The sequence below is a fragment of the Poecile atricapillus genome, chromosome 1 (genome assembly GCF_030490865.1).
Source record: "Poecile atricapillus isolate bPoeAtr1 chromosome 1, bPoeAtr1.hap1, whole genome shotgun sequence".
Lineage (NCBI taxonomy): Eukaryota > Metazoa > Chordata > Aves > Passeriformes > Paridae > Poecile > Poecile atricapillus.
In genome coordinates, this window is record NC_081249.1 from 19197428 (window position 1) to 19219622 (window position 22195).

The following is a 22195-nucleotide window of genomic DNA, read 5'->3' on the forward strand; positions in this document are numbered from 1 at the left end:
TTCCAGAGCCAAAGTGTCTAAAACAGTCTAAAGAGACATCCTTCAAGTCTGCAGAAGAACACCCAATGATACAGAAAGGGCTCCTCTCCATATGTTGTCAGTGCACCCACCTCTCATTATACGCACACTTAGCACCCTCAAAAATACTAATTAAGCACAAACAAGATGTTTTAGACAGTCAAAATCACACATCCACACAGCAGCCACTGTGAACTTTATTAAGAAAAGAAGTGTTTGCCAATTAAACTGCAATGACTTCACTGACTTTCCCATTTAGTTGTAGAAAATCAGTTCTCTCATAACGGCTCTGGAAATCATTTATCGCCAGGCAAATGCCAAATCCCTGGCAGTGTATGGTCTGCTTGGAACCCTTTCAACTTTACCATGAAAGGTCTATATACACCTTTGCAAAATGCAAAGTCAGCAACACATCTTTCATTCAAGCAACAAAGTCATTTTTGAGGCAGATGTCACACTAGCCAAATAGCAAAGCCACCTTTACATTAAGCAATCCTTTCTATCATGACTGTTCCACAAATGACATGTAATTTGTGAGGAAAACAATCCATAGGATACCAGTTACAAATTCTCTTCATATAACTGTTTAGTCAAGTCTTATTTCTCAGGCAAGAGAGCCTGAGCTACAGTGAAACACACCATGGTGATTTATCTTCATGAAAATGTCCTGTTGCCAATGCATCTGCTTTTGCCTCCTTTGCTTTTTATTACTCCGTGTAGTCCTGTGCAGTAAAGCCAGAACAAGGCTTCTTCATTCATCTGGAGTCAGATTTATATCCAATCCTCTGATTGACTCACACTACTGTCTACACACATCTGAAAAGTAGTTCTCCATTCCTAAGTAATCCAACCAGCACAAAGATATTTTCCAATGTCCTCAACTCCAGAAGCTGTTTTAATTCTTTTTTCATCTTGTAGCCATGTAGCAGAATGGCATTGTCATGGGCTATGTATAGTAGGATTTAATCCTTATTAATAGCTTCAGTAGATTGCCCGAGGATTTTTAGTACTGTAGTAGGCTTCACATGCAGCTACATAAGCAGATTCTGGGAAGAAATCATCATGGTATTCTGCTAAAAACCTGAGAAGAAAGCACACCAAAAGAAAAAGAACAGAATATGAAACATTTAAGAGAAAAGCTATTTTCAAATTAATTTTTAAGCTCAGCAAAAACACAGCCTGGGAATTAAGAATTATTACTCTTTGAAATTTGGCATACAAAGGATTTGCCCTATTTTTTACAAGTTCCACATAGTGAGAAACAGCCTTCTCTTATCATTCTAAAATCTAACGAGCATTAAAAAAAATTCCTCAAGCTCAAAAACAAACAAACAAACAAAAATTCAAAAGTTAAAGCTACACCAAAAAAGAATTCAAAAAACTAACACAGAAGGAAAAAAAAGTTGAGCTCTTTCTGCAACTTCTGTAAATTACCTGCTCAGCACACTATTTTCATTTACATCCAAACCAGTATTTTCAGTTATCACTGTGCCAGTATCTTATACAAATAGCCATGAGCCATTAAGTCCATCTATATTTTTTAAGGCAAGCAAAGCTATGATTTTTCATGTTTCATGTGCCTGTGCATTTAGTGTCTCCATCTTTTAGGAGTACCTGATATAAACATGGGTTTCAACGACAAAACACATCCTTCACAAATTCAGTTCCTTAATTTCATATTTCTGCAAGATGGTCTTCAAATACTATTCAAACTGCCAAGCACCAAGTATTTTATGTTTTCCTGCTCTGCTAACACACAACTGTTTCTTTGGTTTAGGACTGAAAATGAAAATAAACAGTGCTGCTACAAACACCAGTAACAGTTAAAATTACTTTAAGCTCTCTGCTCCTTCCTTTGATTTCAAAGACACCGGGTGTATAAATGGGGCAAAAGGGCAAAATGGTTATTAAACTCAAGATTACAATCAAGTTGTACTTCAGAAAAGAACACAGACCTTCAGAAATACCTGGATATAAAAGATCAGCATCAATAAACATGGCAAAATGCTAGCAACACATTTTAAAAGTAGGAAGCAAAAGAAACAACAGAAAACAGTGTCATTTACAGAATCTGTGTTCTCTCAAGAAGCAGTGGCTGGGGTGATGACTTCCCTAATGGAAGCTGAAAGTATCAGTTTTGCATAGCCAATACTGTGGACATAGAAACTCCAAATTAAAAAAAAATGAAAAGTTCCAGTGAATGCCATAAAAACTGCAGGCCTTCTCCATCCTCACCCACTGCTGCACTGCCTGAACTAAGCATGTCCTTTGAATTAAACAGAGCCAAAGCATCAAAGAATACTGGCAAGATCCTCTAAATAAAGCACTTTAAATGTAATAAGAAATATATTAATTGCTCAGAGCTCATAGAAAATGGTGATAATACAAAATTGCAGAAAAATTAAAAAGGATTGATTTTTCTCACACACCCCCAATCCTTGCACTTGAACACAGGCATTAAACAAGTGCTAAACTGGAGGAATAACTAGTTACAACCTACTAATTCTAGAAAAAGTAGTGAGAAATAGAATTTTTTTAGAAGACATCAATCTTTCATGGCATCACCGTCAATTTAGAAGGCACATTGTCAACTTCTTCCATACTTCCTTATTACACAGCAGCTCTGTAATTAACAGTATACAGAGTGACCTAAATGGTTTATGATGTAAAATGTTTCAAACCACTGAAAGAATACCGAAATTATATCAATTTAGAAGTACCCACGTCATCAACTGCTATGACCTCTGACTTTAGTTAGCTACAAGCCACTTTCAAGGATGAGGAGTTGAAGCAGGTGTGAAAAAGCCTAAAACTTAACAGACTTGAACCTAAATTTGAATGTACTTAGACTGTATACGGTTAAGATGAGCCACAAGTGGTATTTAATTAATAATTCTTCATTAGCACACATTAATGACTCCAAGTCATTAAAAAATTACAAGGGCTGATGAAAATCTTAGTGTCTTTGGATAACATTCAGTAAAACACAGTACTAAGAGCCAGATCATACAAGGGAGCATGTTCTAAAAGAATCTGCAGAGGGCATTTGGACAGCTGACTGTTCCAAGAATTGTAATGGCATGTAAGGGGAAACAGGCTCATTTTCTCTTACAAATTTCCTGACTTTTGCTTAAACCATAAGTCATGCATGCCAGTTTGGTGCATGCTAAAGTGACAGCTGGTACAGATAAGAAATTTTAGCTGAGATGCTGTGCCTTGGAAAAAAAGGGCAGAATGCACACAGTCAGTCAAATATATACCTTCCTGCTCTTCATGTAACAGTTGTGAAAAGCAAAATATCCCAAACACAAATTATTTTCTGCAGAGAAGTAGGAGAAAACTACTGAAGGAACACAGTCAGCTTCTGTCCCAATCCCTTCTATATCTGTATACAAAGAGCAGGGGCCCTTCTGAAGCTGCTTTCTATTCAAAAGACATCACAGTGCAGAATGCTGGCAAAGAAATATTAGGAGTATCCTAAGACTTTTGCCTACTGGATATTTCACTATTGCTTTGCTCTTGGACAAGCTAAAACAGCACCAAGATCAATCACACTGTTACCTGCAAGTCATGAGCCAAGATTTAAAGACAGATGGAGCTGTCATTAGCACACAGAGCCAATGCTTAGCAATAGATCAGAAAGCACAGTGCTATCAAGCTATTCAGAAATTGTTCCATTATTTTTAACTTACAAATCTGATCAATTCAGTCACCTGTTGCATTATTGCCTTTTTAATTTTTATACTTTTTATGGAGTTCATATGCATACATCTACACAGTGAGACTGCTGATGAGCAACCAAGTTCTGGGACACACAGTCCTCATCGATTTGAGACTGCATGCATTTTTCATCATGAACATCCTCAAAAACAAACTCATGCTTTACACTCATGCTTAGAGCACAAAGGTAACATGGTGCAGTGCAGCTATTTTCCTCCCTACCACAGGTTCCTAGAAGAGCAACACTTCAGAAAGGTCTAGAGGGACTGGAGAAAAGGAAAAAAGATGTGGGCAACTTAGGAATTCTCCAAGCTATGTTCTGATTTTCAAGTGTGGGTGTTTTTAAGCAAGCAATGGCCTCACAAATACACTACCATCTGACTGACTTAGGCAGATCTACCAAAAAGAACTGAATTATCACTATCTACATTAGAAGGCCATTTGACACATCATGAACATATCAAGAGTCACTGAATTAGTATGAGTTTTAAGAGCATCCTCTGGTGGGCCTTGTCTTGACACCACCAACACAACTTATTATCAGAAGTCTCTGAATGAAGGAAAAAAAATTCTATTAAATGTCAGTTACCACCACATGAATAAGCTTAGGGACAGCCAAAAAAGTGTGAAAGTGATAAAGAAAGGAAAACTGTAGTTTTTAGAAAGTTATCCTCAAGGATTAAGGTATAAGAAGACAGAGTCCAAAGGAAAAGTTTCCAGGAAGGTGACCTTCAACACTTCTGCTACAGTTTCAAAAGGTAAGCAGATGATGACTTTGATGAGATCAGTGACCTGATCTAGATGCTTTTTGAAAGGCTACTGTAACGATCTATTTAAATTTGCTGGAGGACCATTATGGATCCTAACTCTATGAGTCACCTCATCAAAAGAAATGTCATTTGCAGATTAGGAAGTTACCTCATCTCTGACACTACTACTCAAAAGTACGATAGGAAAACTAAAAGGCTTTAAGTTAAAAAAACACAAAAACATATGCCACCATCTGACCCTCACCCCTCCCCAATTTATAGGCCTGTCTCCATCTGGAAAGCTGCTCAGGTCAAAAGATGACCGTCCATCATAACCCCACTGCAGTCAACAGAAGAAGTGAATTGAAGTTTCAGATATTTATTCTAATAGCCAATGTCTCAAGAACCATGCTAAAGGACTAAACTAGCCTGTTTTGTTGACTGGACTCTTGTCACTCATTGATATACAGAAACTGAGAGATGATATTCCTTGGCCTTGGCCATTTAAGAGGAAGTGTGGAAAACCCTGAAGACACCAAGCTACCATCATAAAATTTGCAAGCATCAGAGAGTGAGAATTAAATTTTCCCAAAGACCATTTGGGAAAACAGTCCTACAAGAGCTCAATACAGGAGTCCTTGGTTTGTCTTGAGGATGAAGACCCACTGCGTGGCCAGCCCAGCACAGTTCCCTAGAGCTGCCTTCTCAAAAAGCTACCCTAACATATTTAAAGTATTTGGGGCAACCTTTCAACTTAGTTACATGATCCAAACCTCAGCTATTGATTAGCAATATGCTCATTCAAATTCCTAGCCACCTGATGATCTGGAAAGCAGAAGGAAGAGAAGCAATCCACAGGGTGAGTTTCAGGAACAGTTTCTGGCAATGCAACAGAACCTTAGTCAAGGAGAATAAGCATCAGAAAGCAAATTCTGCAGACCAAGCAGCCAGCAAAGCCCACTGATAGTAAGAACCTGCACAATACCAGGTACTCCCTAAGAAGCATTCTACCTTAAGGTACCAGAAGTTTGAGAGGGCCCAAAATGGCAATTACCTTTCTACCCATTCAATGAACACAGAAAAGCCAAAAAAAAAAAAAAAAAAAAGCTAGTAATGCCCTAAAATATAGCACTGTGCAAAAATAATTCCTTCAGTTCAAAGTGTTTAAGAACTTGGGAAAAAAATGTTGCTTTACATGTTTGTGCACTGTAAATCCATATTTCCATTTATACTCAAACTCTGTTTTCTCACATTTAGGTTCCAATTCCATTAAGTTTTCTAGTGTCTCATAACAAAGTAATTGGTTAATCCAAGAAATTAAGAGAAAAAAACCCAGTATAATTCAACAGTATTAATCAGTTCATAATACAATATAAAAAACACTGGCACAATTGCATTCTTTCCATCTTTTAGAATGAGATTTTTAATTACTTGTCCTTTTGCAACTGAAGTCAAAATGACTCACAATGAGCAGGACTCTATCACAAAGCAACTTTGCCTAACTAAAGATGTCTTCTAATCCATTTGCCATGTGCAGTGCTTAATTTTTTTCATCCTCAGACACAAATAACCTCTCATAATTGTACAGTAGCACAGACTAGTGGTGATAATTTACCACTGTAGTTATATATAATAAAATTACTACACTCAAAATGTGCTGTCAGCACCAGAGATCTGTTTCTTAAGGTTACTTGAAACAACTTGTCATCTTTGTATATACACATTTTATTATCACAGCCCTCTAATTTGGTCACATTTTGATTTGGCTGCCTTCTCAAAGAAACTCAACAGCATCAAAATATTTTTCTACTAATGGAGCAGAATGACACAACAGATACAAGCAGATTTTAGCGCATCAGGAAAAAAGAGAGATCTAAGCTTAAAGTAAATACTGAGTTTGAAATACCTGAGGGATTTTAACAAAACTAAAATATTTGACCGTTATCTCTCCACAATCTGAAAAAATACATTGGCCTCATCTGAAAAAAACTTATTAGAAATTTCAGATTCAATATTTTAGAAACATTTCATCACTTATTCATTCTTTAGTATTTCAAAGTCAAAATATCTGTCTATGCCTTTTTGTACCACTTCATTTTGCCTTTTTTCCTAAAATGCAAATGACATTCTCTGAAATTACCTCAGTGAAGATGGGTCTCACTCTTATAGAAACAGACATACTGTGTCCTCCTAACTTCTACAAAGCTCCTGTTGGATAACAGACCTGAGCGGAGGTCTCTGAATCCAAAACAGTTTTCTAAGCCAAGGCTGTGTGCAAATTAATGGAAACAGCAAAACAGAAATAGGTACCATCCTGCCAGTCATTTCTCATCACTGAGGTAACCTTTGGAGGCATGTTAGGCACCTTACAATGCCAGAAAATTGTAAAATAAAGCATATGCAGCATTTATTTCAAAAGTGGCTGAAATAATGGAATTAGTTTAAAGCTAACACTTCCTCTTACTCCAAAGCTATTAACAGGCAAGAAGATTTAATAAGGGGTCTTTCACTAGTCAGATTATGAGTTAGCACCAGTAAGCATGACTTAAAGCATTAGCTTCCACTGCTTGGTCCTGAGAACTATATGCAAACTAAGAGAAATTCAGTGAAGTGAAACTAACTGGTGAGTCTCCTTTAAACTGCAAGTACTATGAATTATTTCAGAACTAAATAATTTAAGATTCAGAGTTTTGTACTTAATTTGAGCAACTGATTTTCTTCAGCAAATTCTATTATTGAGAAATCGACTTTCATGTTCTCCATGAAGAAATTTTCATTTTGCACACTTGTATAAAGCTGGACTGAGCACAAAGGGCAGAGCTTCTACTTAACAAGAAAGTCAAAAAGATGCATTTCATACATTCCTTAAAAATATATGTTGTCTGGGAAATTGAGAAAAATCTTGTCTAGAAGGAGTCTGAGGGCATGACTGGTAAATATTATCCATGTAGCATCTCAAAGATAATTTAATGCATCTATCATGTCCTAAGTAAACTCAAGGCAACAAGCTTTCAGAAGAAGTATTACATTGCATAAGTCTCAGTTTCTCAGCCCACAGGAGATTAATAGTACAAATGATAAACTAAATTTTAGCCACAAAATCATATCACAGAATTAAATTAGTATCTATGCAAGAACTAAATCAGTTGTGTACTGCATGGAAGTTTTATTTAAGAATATATAAACTACTTATGCTTGGACTACACTACCTAGATGTCAAAGAAGATTCACGAATAGTTTCATTAATGCAAGCAGACCATCAGTCCTTTGTCTGCTATTAGAGAAATAAAGAAAAGGAGAGTACTTCAGCTTCTCACTCAAGAGCAGCTCACTTAAAAAAAAAAAAAAAAAAATTAAGCAGTCCTAAGTAAACTGGCTGCTATTACCTAATGCATATACACCCTGTCGGAAGTTCTTACCATTCAAAAGTTAAGCTGGAATGGAACTGATATAAAATATTTATCATAAACATCAATTAATCCTTTAATTCCCAAAAAGGAAAAGATAGAATGTGAAAATTGAAGAACTAGTACTGATGACTAAGACTTTTAGCTTTTTGTATTCTCCATGTATTTGTAGCTTTGTAGATTGCTAAAGCATGGCTGTAGTTTCTAGTATTTTTTCTATCTTTCATCCCTACATTTAGAAATGATAAGCTAACCTTATAAACACATTCCTAAATATTGTTTAGTCTTATTCCAAGAAGAGAACAAACTACACAGGCATTCTGTTTTCCAACCAGAATCTGGACCAGACATCCAAAAAATGGGGAAAAAGAAACCTCTAGACTGCTTTCAGTAGGGCAGGGCCCCAGCCATTATTACCTAACCACCTAACCTTTTAATTGGGCAGTATATGGTAAGCATACTAATTGACTAACCTTAGAAAAATTGAATAGAATTACCATACCATGTGTGATTTTTTGCAATTTCGTGTACCTGAAAGCTTTCATGTAATGGTTTGCTTTTATATTCACTCTAATGTTGTTGGGAACATCTATTTTCCACGCATAAATACAAGACGTCACCTCAAACTCAAGTTTTCCTGTGATTAGGAACAGGTGAGGCAGAACCATTTCTGTGATACAAATCAAGAAAGAACAAGTGTCTAGAAAATGTAATTGTTTGACCACTTTCAATGACAAGCAGCACCAAGAAATAAATACCCAAATTAAAAACTTTTCAAAGTATCATGTGAAAACATGTTGAGAAAAAAATACCTAGTAATTTGCACTGGTTTCTGTTGCCCAGTAGCATAGCTGAAAAGGAAACTAAACTAAGAAAAGTATTTACTACAAAGCTACCTAAGACCAAATGCTTCCTACAGTAGTAACTAACTTGGAAGCTTTCTTGGCAGTGTCAAAAAAGAAAGTGCTTGAAAAAATACAGCCTTCAAATATTTTGTTGCAACATATATGTGATATTACGCTTGGCTTGTGGGGTTCATTTTGGTTTAGCTGCAGCCTGGCCTCAAGGACTGAAGAACACCTCTGGGTTAAGTGTTTTCTAAAAGGAATGCAGGTTGTGTACTTGGAGGACTCTCCACCACGACACAAAGCATGGAAATGCGGAACTACTGAGAGATTTGCCTCAAAAGCACAGTTCTAGCTCCCCTAAAAATGCTGACATGGAAACATGATTTATTTTTACTTCTATTTATAGATGACTACGCATTTCAGTGAGATGCTCAGATGGGAGAGTAAAACACATATAGATACTATCACTAGAAATTTCAGTTCCCTTAAGCAATCCTTACCCAATAAGCAGCCTTTATTGTATGGGGTGTAGGGGACATGTTTCTCCTTTAGTCTATTCTACTCCACCAAAGCTTATCCACAGAATGGATATGAAAACACAGTATTAAGACACTAAAGAACACAGATTGCTCTGATCAACACTGAAGAATCTGAACAGGCAAAGGCCTGATAAAAACTGATCTGATTCACAGTGAGTTAAGCTCCCTAAGAAATATTAATTTCAAGCAAAATCAGTCTTCCAATAATAAGCTCTAATTTTGTCCTGTTTAATTTAAAGGTATTTTGAATGCCAACAAGGATCTGACAAAAGAGATGCAAGTCGGAATCAGTAAAACTTGACAACTAACTGCTTCCAGAGTAAAACTGTGTATTATAAAAACTTTGACACTGGAAATATCTTCTATTTTCAATAAGCAGTTAAAGCAAAAGCATTTTAAAGTTTTCATGTCCCTGATCTCTAATGCAAGTTCTTTTTATGCTGGTGTAATACTACATCTCCTTTCTGTAAGTGGCTACTTAAGTCAGTGACAGAATTTCAGTTACAATTTCCGTATCTGCTCCATTACCATCTACAACACCTTCTCCTGAAAGTTTTCCTTGGTAATTTTATTTTCCAGTGTACTGACACTGCACAACACAGTGCCAAGACTATATCACATCCTCAATGTCATGCAGAAATACCAATTACAGTATCTGATAAACCAATCTGATCATGGCGCAGGTATGACCTTACTGACCCCAGTGGTGAAGCTAGTGTGGTCAGAGAGAGTTATGGACCTCTACAAACCACTGCACTCTATCACAGAGAAACTTTTCTGTTCAAAACTCTGTTAAGACAGTTTCTTTTAAGAAACCACCACAAATAAAAACATGTTTTAAAGCCCAAAAAACCCTCTTTCTCCCCCTGCTAATATTGATACAACATCAAAAGTGTCAAGATCATGCTCTACGAAAATACCAGCGCAGACTTTGCATTTCTTTATAAAACACGCTACTTTCTATACATATTCTATACACGCTATTCTATACATACCAACAAACTTTCACACTTACATCAATGTGTTTATCAAAATTCAAAGTAGAAAATTCAGGTTCCCTTCAATTGGAACTAAAGAATAAAACAATCTTATATTCACCTTTGCTCAAATTGCTATTGTTAAAATTGTATACTAATTTTATCATAATCTTGTAGTTATAGAAAATGAGTATCTTATTTTAAACCCCTTTGCCATTCCAGGACATTTAGATCCATGTAACACTAGAAACACTGCTGCAGTACATTGTGTCACGTTACCTCAGAAACATCTCGAAGTGTTTTAATAAAGCCTTTAAGTTTTTTTCAGGAAAGCACATCTTCCCCAGTATTTCTGGCAGTTTTACTGCGAATAAAAGAAATAATGTTTATACATCTTCTTGTAAATGCAACTTCAAATTACTTTTATTCACTATACAGAAAATATAAAAATTTCTCACTATAGACCCCACTTTTCCTTGCAAGCTACCTTAGATCTCTCAAAGCCTAACTAAATAGAAACATGGTGAGAAAGTGCATGCTGCTGGGTTTAATGATGTTTGATAGTGTACTGGAAGTAACACTGCTTTCTTAAGCTTTTCTTAAATGAAGGCTTACAGAGCCAATAAAAGATAACCAAATCTATGAATAGCCTAAAAGTTCCAAATAGATTAAAATGTACATTCCTCCGAGAGTAAAAAGTAAATGTAATAAAACAAACAGAAAAATCACACAGATATCAGGATTGGAAAAAAATATAAAGCAACTTTGATTGAGCAGAGAATTTTGCATCAGTTTACCAAACATCCTCAGCAAATGTTGAGATCCATAGATATACGAGGGAGGTGGTGGTTGATCACTTGGTGGATAATTCTCTGGCATCAATTTCCAGGACAAAACCTACACATAAAATATGAGAATACTGGTTATGAAAACTTTATAACATCATAAATAATTTAGTCTGTACAGAACTTTAAATTCAAAGATGAAAAAAGTAACACAACAAAATCTTTTCCTACACAGCCCTACTCTGAGGTCCACAAAATATTTAATCATTGAATATAGGACAGTAATATTAAAATCTGTTACCTCATTCAATTCATTGTTTCTTCTACCTTCAAAGCCAGTAAACACCGTGCTCCCTTCTTTGCTAGGAGTCAAAGTTATAGGTGAAGACGACCCACTATGGACAGGGGTTTCTTCAAAACAGAAGGAAAAACAAAACAAAAGAAATAAGAAAAATTTTACTACTTGTAAACTACTACTTGGAACTATAAGCCATTAAATGCATCTAAATCCTGCTGCTAAAATGTTTGAAGTCTTAAACACTGAAATTCAATAAAGGCTATACTAAGACACTCTCAGAAAAGCAGCTCCTCACATTCTGTGGAAAAACATACCAAAGTACTAAAGTACTGAGAATATTGCTTTGTGTTTCTCTCTCTGGTAGTAAGGCCTCAAAGAATTGATACAAGAAGTAGTGACTTCCCACTTCTATCATTCAGTTCACAGTCCATGCAGTATTAAAAAAAGAACAGTACTTTATACTTCATTTAGACCAAAACCATAAAGAGTAAAACGTACTTTTTTCCAGGTGCAAGAAGAGCTTTGGCATAGAAGCTGGTGTCTCAAGGTGCCGCCGTTTAGGTTGTGGGGATGCGCTGCTCTCCGATAACCTGTCACAGTTGGAGCTGTGGCGCGTCGAACGCCTCAGCGACTGCAGGATTTCGGGTTCAGCTTTTCGCCTTTTTGGTGTGGCTGGCTCCCCTGTGGTGGGCTGGCTGTCAGTCGATTGAGGCGTGGGCGGATTCAGCAGAGGAGGGCTTGGGGAAAGTTCCTCCTGATTTCTAGGAAATTAAGGCAGCTTTACAGAATTGAAGAGGTCAGGGCTCCACCCACAAAAGAAATTCTTCTAGTTTCACAGATCTTATTGAACACTTATTCAGATAAGACAGTCTCCGCCCAATAACTATTAAAGTGATGAGACTTTCTATTAAACACTCTTCTCTGGAAGTATACTTAACTTCAAATTCAACTTAAAAACCATGAATACCACATTCTCCTATCATTTGAGATAAGCAATATTAAACTTCTTATATCTAACCTACCTGTTAGTATTTGTTGAGTTTTCTTTGATAGGAAGAAAGAATTTTGATGAAGTCACCTTCTTAAATTGGGCTTGTTCATAAGGATAGAGCAAAATTAAGGGAAGTGTGAAGTCAAAGGTTATTCTCAGCCCATCCACCATCTCTTTACATAGCTCGACACTACAAGGGGAAAAAACGATGAATTTCAAAGTTGCATGGCAAAATTTTTCAGCATTGTTGAATAAACTGCTCTTTAATACAGTCCATTAACATCATAACTACAGTATGCTAATTCAACCACTAAGTAATGATAAGCAATTAAAAACACACTTAAAAAGATAGTGATTGCTCTTGTTAACTTCAGAAATACAAATTTTTTAAAAGGTCTGCTTCATAACCTCAAACAAAATCACACAATTGTTCTGTTGCCTTCACTAAACTAATAAAATCTATTTCAGAATAAATAAAGTTAGTCAAATCTTCTTCCGGTAAATATTATTTTAGTTTCCACTATGCTGAAAAAAGAGGCACCTGCCAAAACAAGTACTCAACAGACTGAATCTGTCTAAAAGGCATAAGCAGAATTTGACCTATAGACACTAAGATGCATTTAAGGCTGTGCTCAAGAGGTGTCCAGTGAACCAACAAAACCAGATACATTTGCATTGGAGAGCAGTTTCCAATGGTCTGCTCTGGTAATCATTTGGAGACTACCAGGAATTTCAGTGTTGGATCTGTGTAAAAGACTGAAAATGTTAGGTGATGAACACATGAGATATTACAAGTAAAACCAAGAACACAGAGTGCAGCACACCTGCAACACCTCTCACCTTTGTGAAGGTATTCCCCTCCCATGTTTCAAGTGCACATATGTGTATGGTAACAGAATTTGATTCTGACAAAATGATCCATGTTAGAAATTCCAAACCTCCAATATTTCAAAGCATCTACTAAAACTACTACACATTAATTGGGTCAGGAGACCATCATGTGCAGAAATTCTCTAAATCCAAGAAGGTCAATAACCTTCAGTGTTAGAGGAGTAAGGAAAAGACAATGAAGATGTCAGCTGAATCCCTCCTACTTAAAGATCACTGAAACTATACCCATTTCTTTTACTAAAGCACTGTCTTTATTGAGGAAGTTACTTAAACATAAACTTGTAAAAATCATAATGTGTGTAAAACCTTCTGTTCATATCTGTGATATTTCATCTATCTAGCCTTTTGTTTGGGAGATTATAGAACAAAGAAGGAAAACTGTCAGATTAATCTGTCAAAGAATTAATGACATCAACATAAAACAAGACACTCAGGCTAAAATATTGCCAGGAATAGCATAATTACACACTACTGAAATAGAGCACTAACACAAGTCAGGATTTTTCTTTGATAAAATAACAAGATTTCACCCCATTGTACTTAGATAGAAGCAGTCTCATCTAATATCAAAAATTTTTTAACATAAGAGAAAAAAATCCCCAAAACAATCAACATCCACCACACTGCAAACATGCATGGTTAATACATTTGCAAAATGGTAGAAGAACGTACAGCTAAACTCAGAAAACAGATTAAGACACAATCAATTTCAAGGAATCAGGATTTGTGTTATCAGTTTCCCTACATACCGACTCCAGAATTTAGTATCATACATCCATTTCAAACAAACAAACAACTTGCACTTGGAATTCTTTGTAAGTTTTTGTATTAAATTTTTATCCTTTTTAAAACTTGAACCTGTTTATCTAAGCAGCATATGTAATTCTTACATCACACGTGAAATTCTTCACATTGATAACAGCAACACATTCTTCTAAACAGATCCCGATAAGAACTTCCATGATAAAACAGGATATTGATACTTTTGCCTAATTACTTCTCAGAGTACACGGACTCTCTCACTGATAAACAAATTATCAGTGTTACCCTACTATAATTATCTATCAAATACTTTGAGCCCTGTAAACAGACATACATGATGGTATAGGCTCACAGAAATGAACAGCCATAAAACAGAACACAGAATGCAAAGTCATTCTTCTTGTGACAACAGCAGTGGACTAAGAATTACTTACTTCTTCTCTGGTGGCACGTAATGAAGATTCATATTAGCATGTGGAGTCATCTGATGGTGCCGAGACCTTTCATTGGCTGAAAAAGCAGCATTAATTGCAAAGTGTTTTACATATGACTCCAAGATGGTTATAATATTTGTCTGGCAAGGAAGCTTCACTAGCTGAAAAAGAAACAACAAATTCATGTCTTATAAAAGCAGTAAGTATACCAAGTTAGAATAGGAGCTTGTAATGTACCAACTAATTTAGTAAATGTCTAGTGCATAAAGCAAATTCAGGACTGTATTGTTTCAACCCTTAAACTGCATTTTATCAGGAGAAATATCAGGAGAAACGAGAAACAGGGTCAGATTAACACGTCTGCTGCATTTCCAGCTTTCAAAAGAAATCTGCATTCTAAAGCAGAATCCGGTACCAAAACAACACACTTTAAAATATGACAATCCACTATTATAGCACTCTGTATTCTTCCTTTCCCTGTCTGAGCTCAACATGAAGCTAAAAAGATGAAGTTAAAAACCTCCAGGAGGTGCATAAAGAAGAACTACTTTTGACATCCTCCTCACACCCCCACACACATTAGAGTCCAAATTTTTATTTCATACCCTTTTTCTTCTATTAATATAGTAGCAGTCTTCCTCAAGTTTCTTTTTCAAGACTTCAGGAATTTCTATGCTTATTGCTCTTTCTTCCATGTCCCTTTTTGTATGAGTGTCTTGTTCTTCTTTCTACAACAGATCAGTGAAAGAAAACAATATACTGGCTGTGAAAAAAGAACTTCAGTAGTAAAGATACAAGTGGATAAGAGCTTAATGTAAACTATTTAACAAAACTGCTCCTGAAAACATCTGCAAATACAATTTTTTTAAACTTTTTTTTTTTTAATTTAAAATTCTCTAAGTATTTAGCTAAAAAAAAACCCAGAAATTTGCTAGGTGCTGCTGCTTCAGATTATCCACACTGTAATAGCTAAATTCCACACATCTTCAGATCAACTGTTTATGGAAGAATTTTTTTTTTTTCTTGAAAACAGTCTTCTCTACATTTTAACTTAAGACCAGGGTTGACATACCTGTCTCACAGTAAAATATAAGACAAACATCCTGCTGTTAGTAGGGTTTGTCCAGCTGGCATAGACAAGTAAACTTTTACAGCACCCACAACAGTGGAAAATCTAGTCTGCTACATTTTCCCTACATAAGCCTTTTGTGTAGAATGAGAGAAAAAGAAACAAATGTGTATTTTTAGCACTATATCATATAGTTCTATAAGAAAATTACACTGTATAATTTTCAAAATCTCAACCACAGTAAGCACTGTGGTTTACTTATTTCTTATTCCTTAATAAAAAGAGTAAGAAAATAAGGCTCTTAATTCTAACTAAATTACCAGCTGTGGCCTATATTACATCTACTTCAATTTTTCCAGAGTATCAAGTACGTATGTTTAAACGTTATTAACTTAAGGAACACATGAAAATACCATTTCTGTCCTCTCATCTATGTCACTTTCTTCACTTTTTATTTCTTCATCTGTTCCTTCATCACTGTCATCAGAAGAAGAACTACTTATAGCTGCATAAAAGAGATTTCACATATTTATTATTACATTGCATATTACATGACCAATCAGTTTGAGGCCTCAATGCAAACCCCCCCAAAAAAACAACCCAACCCACTGAAAAAGCATGACTAGCTTGTTATATTTAATCAGGATGAATAATTCTAAATTAATTAAACATGCATTATTTACAGCCCACTACAAATATTTTAAACATATAAGATTACTTTATAGAAAGTATTCTTGCATCCTCTCTAATTGAAAAACACTCACTTTTAAAAGCTCCCTACATTCCAGGGCACCTACATTTTCATTTCACTTTAGTTCTGCACACGGAATTAACATATTAATCATTCAATCAAAAGGCACGAATCTGTGCAGCAACAGTTCCCAGAACATCAGTTAAGTGCCAGCCAATGTTCCTGCTGGCTTTCTAGTCACAAAGGAAAATGCAGGAAATTAAAGATCAGGCTTGAAAGTGAAATCAACCAGTCAGCTGACAAGAAACAGACCTTTGTGTGAGGTAGACTGGGGAAAAAAATAATCTTATTTCCCTCAAAAATACAGAAACACTAGCAGGGAAATGTTGTGTTTCCTAACATCAAACAAAGAAAACTGAGGGCTTCTCACACCTATTAATACCACACTAAAGAAAACAGCATTAAGCTCTGAAATCACTGATTAGAATAGTTGAGTAGAAGAGATGCAACGAGAAGCATCTGGAATACAAGAAGAAAACAGATATTCTAATTTAACAGATGCTTAGCATGAAACATAGTTCTCTCTCTTCATATGACTGCCTTTGGGCCATGATACTCTCATAGCAAGTGACACCATGCACTTCTCCCCCAGGTCAAGGCATCCCACCAGTTACCAAAGGATGAAAAGAAGCTCACAGTTTTCGCTACTCTCATCATTTTCTTCAGCAGGAAGGCTTTTTAAAACAGAGTCAACACCAGGCAACCTGCAACGTCTCTTCTTTCTTCCCTTTCTTCTCCTACAGAACAGAAAATGGTTCACTGACATTTTGGTAATATTATTTCACTCGTTCATCCTAACTAAATTTGACTGTGTGCAAATGCACAGGAAACCTATGTCTGAGTTATTTTCATTAATTAATGTTGAAATCATTTGGACAATATTTATTTGAGGATATCCTAATGCCTGTACATTACCTCATATTCATGTTCTCAAGCAGCTCCTCAAGCCATGGCAAACCAATATTAGAGCACTTGGCTCAAAAATACTTCAGGTTTGCCTGAAGTATTTTGCAAGTACAGTTATTTGGGAAGATACAGATCCAATACACAGGCATTTCACAGCAGTAGTTAAAAATAACATATTTACTGAGTTGTTAGTCTTTTAGTGTTAATAACAATCCACATGTCTCTAGCTTAGAGTAGCTCTCTACAATGTACTGACTGTATTATGTACATATCTACCACCTGTAACGTGAGCTCAGATGCCAAACTCAGTTGTAGACACCTGGACGTATTTGTCTGAATCTGAAAACGAATCTCATTTATTTTGAGGCCAAAAGTATTTCTTACATGCGAGCCACAGCCTTCCGTGCCAATTTACGCTGTAATCTGCGGTTTTCGTCTGTATCCCGAAGAACATGATCTTCAGCTGCCCATCTATCCCAGCTAAGGACAGGTCAAAAGAAAATAAAAAACGAGTATGAATTGAGTATGAGCCACTCACACTAACCAATGAATTAATATACTTTAAATCTACAAAGGACTCATTTAATGTCATTCAGAAGCAACATCTGCATCACAAGGTTTGCTTTCCTCTCTGTTCACATGGCTTCAGCTCTCACGTTGCCATCTAAAATCTCTCAAGCTTTGACGCTTTGACTTAACCCACAATAGCATTTCTAGCACTGAGACATGCTATCAGTTACAATCAAGACACTGCACTCATCTACAATCACTGCTGATCAAACAATCCAGGGCTAGATTTAACAAAGCATAAACCTTTATTAATGGAAACTTAAGTGCCATAAGTATATGCCAAGACAGATATCCCATAAGATTTAAACTCATGCCTGTCAAAATGATTCACTGAAATTTCTGGATATAGACCAGTGTCAGTAAGTATATTAAAGGCGTTCACAAAAAAAAAATACTCCTGCAAACATCAGTCTTTTGATATTCTGTGGAAAACCTGTATTTGCAGAATAGAAGAAATGGAAGAACTGAAGCCACACATATAGGTTCTTACCTTCTGTTCCAACCGTTAAAATGGATCAGATACTCTGGAATCTTTCTGCCTTTCTCATCTTTTCCAACAACAATATCAACAATCTGAAACAAATATTGAATACTACTATTGAATAATATTTAATTTTAATTTAATATTGAATATTAAAAAGTTTGAGAGAAAGTAAGCCTTTGGGTATTTAGAAAGTTTATGCACAAAGAAAGAAAGGAAAATGAAATACACTTGTTATTCTGCCAGTTAATATTGACATGAACAGAAAATAAGGATTATACTTATTATCAGAAAACCTAGCTTTCTTGTTGATTGCTCTTAATATTACAGACTATTCACCATCTTTGTCCTATCCTCAAATGTCCCATGCTTTCAAGACAGACAAAGGGAGACATCAGATAGTGCAGTAGCACAGTATGGATATGGATATGCAGATTTGGGCTACTAACACTTTCTCCCCTGTGCTGTCTCCTCAAGTCCCCTAAGCAGGAAATACAGATCTCTATACACAAATCTCAGAAACACTGCTCTATTGAACACCACAAATTCTCAGCCACAAAATATTAGTTGGCTTTGGGAATATGTCAACTTTTGTTTTCTTCCGTTTTCACGAATATGCAACAACCAATCTGAAAGGGCCTGCACCTCAGAAGAAAAAGATGTGGTGGGTGCACTTGAGTAACCTTCAATAGATCATATATCAGTACTTAGGCTACAGTGATGCTTTAATTTGAGAGTCCAGAATTTAAGAACTATTAATGGATTCACAGAAAGCTATTCTGTTTAGGGTACTTGACAGTACCAGGTTATAGGCTTATAGGGATAGAAACTACATCTGCCAGGTTGTCAGGACATGGGAATAAGTGTACAAACAAAAGGGCAGTGCAAAATATTACAGGATGGTGGCATTCCTAATCAAAGGTATTTGAGAAACAGAGAAAACTAGCAAACCTGCAGCAAAAAGGTACTAATTTCATCAAGAATCCTTTTTATCCGCCTCTATAACAAAAAAAAAAATAAAAATCCCAGAACTGTTTCCAAGTCGGACACAGATGATTTACGATTGAAAAAGAACTTTGTGTACCACTGATACCCTAAAACAACACTGTATTTATATAAAGCTCTATCATTACTATCACTACTCTTAAGGTCAGCCCTGATTGAGGCAGTCACCTCTTACTGCAACACCCATGGCCCACCGAGCACTGTTTACTATCCCCTTTCCCTACACTCCCCTGCACTAGCGGTACCATTTGAACTTTTCTAAAAGGCAGAAGGGTGGGCAATAAGCGCGGAAAAGCGTGACAGGAAATAAACCCAGCTACGCTATAAAACTGCAGGGGTGGCAGTAAGACTTCAGAATTACTTTGCAGGTGTTCAGCCGAGAAGGGAAGGCTGAAGCGCGTCCGACACTTGCAGAGCTGCCCGGCGGCTCCGCTGTCTACCTGCCGCCACAGGCAGGCCCCGAGAGCGCGGGCCTCATCGCCTCTGCTCCCCAGCGCGGGGAAGGCCCCGAGGCTCGCAAACAGCTGCTACGCGCACCCCCCACCCCCGCGGCTCCCGGGGTGCGGGGAGAGAGCTGAGCCCCACCGGGGGACCGGCCCGAGCCGCCCGCAGGGAGCGATAACGGAGGAAGCGGCACCGCCTCGCTTCGTCTCCCTGTCCCGTGGCGGCCGCCGCCCCGCGGCCTCCCCGTCTGCTTCCCCCTCGCCGGGCCAGCGCCCGTCTCCCGCAACAAGTGCAGCTGCCGGCGGAGCCGCCTCCCCGGCCGGGCCCACAGCCGCTTCCCGCGCCGCCTCCCGCCCGGGGGCGCGCGCAGCGCCCGGCGGGAGCGGTAACGGGAGAGCAGGAGCCGTAACGGGAGCGGGCGGGCCGCGCGCCGGCCCCGCCCCGCGCCCTCCCGCCCGGGGAGACGCGGGAGGGGGAGGCAGGAGCGCGCGCGGCCGGTCACCTTGGCATCATAGAGCACTTTGGCTTTGGTGGGGTCGGGCTCGAAGCAGAGAACTCTCTCTCCCCGGTGGAACTTAAATTTCATTCCCCGCGAGGTCATTTGTTCATCATGGCGCAAAGGAGAGGAGCCCCGCCCGCTCCCGCGGGGAGGCGCCGCGGACGGCCCGGCCCCGCCCCGCCCCCGGCTCCTCCGGCGGGGGCGGGCGGCCGGGACGGAGCGGGGATGCAGGGCACGGCTTCCTCTGCCCTCTGTAGGGGAGCGGCGTTCGGCCCCGGGCGCTGCGGGGACGGGCCGCCCGCCTGTGCCTGCCCGTCCCCGTGCCCGCCCCGCCGGTCACGCGGGGTGCGCGGCACGGGATGCGGGAGCCGGCGGCGGGAGGGGCGGCGGCGGCGGCGGCGTGGGGGACGTGTCCCGCCGGGCGGAGGGGCGGCCGCCTGCCCTGGGCCAGGGAACGAGAGCTCCCGGCCGTGGCGGCGGTGCCCCAGCGCCATGGGAGCTGGGGCGTGTGCTGGGTCTGTACCCACCAGTGGAGGATTAAGTGTACCCTGATAGCAACAGCTGCCCTTCTGTCTGCTGCTGCTTCTTCTAAACATCAGCAGACATTCCCATTCCTCATCCTCTTTTCCGTGTTCTCTGCTAAGCGAAGAACCGCCCCGGCTCCCAAGTTGGCTTTGTGTACATTGTAACCTCCCGCAAGGTTTGTTTTGGACTCCGTTGTTCTTTCAGCCTTCCTTCAGGAAAATAAAACCAGAAATAAGTAGGGTGTTGGGACTAGAAACCCAATCCACTGTTTATTTTCAGATTCTACAAGCACACATATAGTGTAGATAATCAAAATCAATACACAACTTTCTTGCCAGTTTATACTGACTGATGCCTGGAAGGGACCTCATTCAGCCAGGGGAACACTGCAGTTTCCCACACGATGTTATTAGATGCTCCCTCAGGCTGTTGCAGTTTTTATGCCGTTCTGGATTTCTGATTTATGCAAGACCATAACGGGGCTGGGAGGCCTGGGCTTAGCCAGCCTTCTGGAAAGACCAGATAATTTGTGATTATTAAGCATTTATGAACTTGTTTTTCTGTGGAAGCTGTTCAGGAGATGGATTACTCTAGACTGTGCAACTGAGCATACACTAGTTTGTGCGAAGGGGAAGAGGATTTTAAATCCTCATATCTCTACTTCCAGTCATTGAGGCTGATTGCAAAGCTGGAAGCTCTAAGGAATGCCATGGAAAAGAACATGGAGTTCTACTGTACTACCAGAAAGTTTCTGACGGTAAAAAGTGATAGGGGGTACCCAGAAAACAAGATTCTGAGAAGGCGACTGCTCCTTGGGGTAGAATGGACTGAGTACTCAATTTCTTTTGATTCAAAATGTACATATTTTTTTATAGTGGGAATGGTAGGAAAACTTGCTGCTAAGACTGGATGGAGTGAGAGAAGCCAATTGATGGAAAAGAGTTAGAGAAAATTAATTGTCTCTGAAATTGTTCATAGCCCACAGGCTAGAAAGGTTAGAAAACAGGCTCCAAAACTGCATGGATGCAATGTCAGTTGCAGGAGGTGTTACTTAAGTTACCCCCCCCCCCCCCTTTTTTTTTTCTTTTTGGTAAGATCAAGAAAATTATGTTGGATATTTGGAGAACAAAGCTGCTTTCAAGGGACTACAATGCTTTAAAAATGGGGGAAAACAGCAACAACAAAACAAAATGAAGGAGAATCACCAACTTGTGCTTGTGTCCCTGCCTCCAACCTGATGTTAAGAGTACTCACACCACTTCTGCACAAACAGCTTATGTATTTCCACACTGCCTCCTAGATTCCTCCTTTTACTTCCTTCCCACTGGTGTCCACTTGCAGACTGCTTCTTGTTCATCTCAGTCTCTCCTAGTTCACCCCAGCTCATTTTTATGGTTCCCATCCAATCTACTACTTGAATCTTTTGACTCAAATGTCTTTTTACTTGGGTCTCCTAATACTTATATACAGCTCTCTGCCATAGCACTTGAGGTTCAGCTGTTGCCCTGCCTGTATCCCTGCTCCCA

General features: G+C 38.6%; 1 protein-coding gene across 2 annotated transcripts; it reads right to left on the reverse strand.

Annotated features, from left to right (window-relative positions):
* Positions 1 to 197: 197 nt before the first annotated feature.
* On the reverse strand, positions 198 to 20458 carry MSL3 (MSL complex subunit 3). 2 transcript variants are annotated; one of them, XM_058857449.1, is made up of 13 exons: positions 20148 to 20458; positions 18206 to 18288; positions 17530 to 17625; positions 16876 to 16976; positions 15902 to 15993; positions 15025 to 15147; positions 14420 to 14580; positions 12364 to 12522; positions 11840 to 12102; positions 11345 to 11454; positions 11056 to 11155; positions 10538 to 10622; positions 198 to 1099 (listed from the first exon to the last, which is right to left on the reverse strand). In XM_058857449.1, the coding sequence occupies exons 1-13, from the start codon at positions 20244 to 20246 to the stop codon at positions 1000 to 1002; spliced, it is 1572 nt and encodes a 523-aa protein (XP_058713432.1). In that variant the 5' UTR covers positions 20247 to 20458; the 3' UTR covers positions 198 to 999. The 2 variants fall into 2 exon arrangements, with proteins under 2 accessions (XP_058713432.1, XP_058713423.1); XM_058857440.1 differs by lacking the exon at positions 20148 to 20458 and adding an exon at positions 19563 to 20037.
* Between the last annotated feature and the right edge of the window lie 1737 nt (positions 20459 to 22195).

Coding starts and splice junctions, on each gene's coding strand:
- MSL3 (XM_058857449.1), bottom strand. CDS start 20,246: ATGACCTCGCGGGGAATGAAATTTAAGTTCCACCGGGGAGAGAGAGTT. Junction 16,977..17,529: donor CGGAAGGCTGTGGCTCGCAT/GTAAGAAATACT, acceptor TCTGTTCTGTAG/GAGAAGAAAGGGAAGAAAGA. Junction 12,103..12,363: donor AACTCAACAAATACTAACAG/GTAGGTTAGATA, acceptor TTAATTTCCTAG/AAATCAGGAGGAACTTTCCC.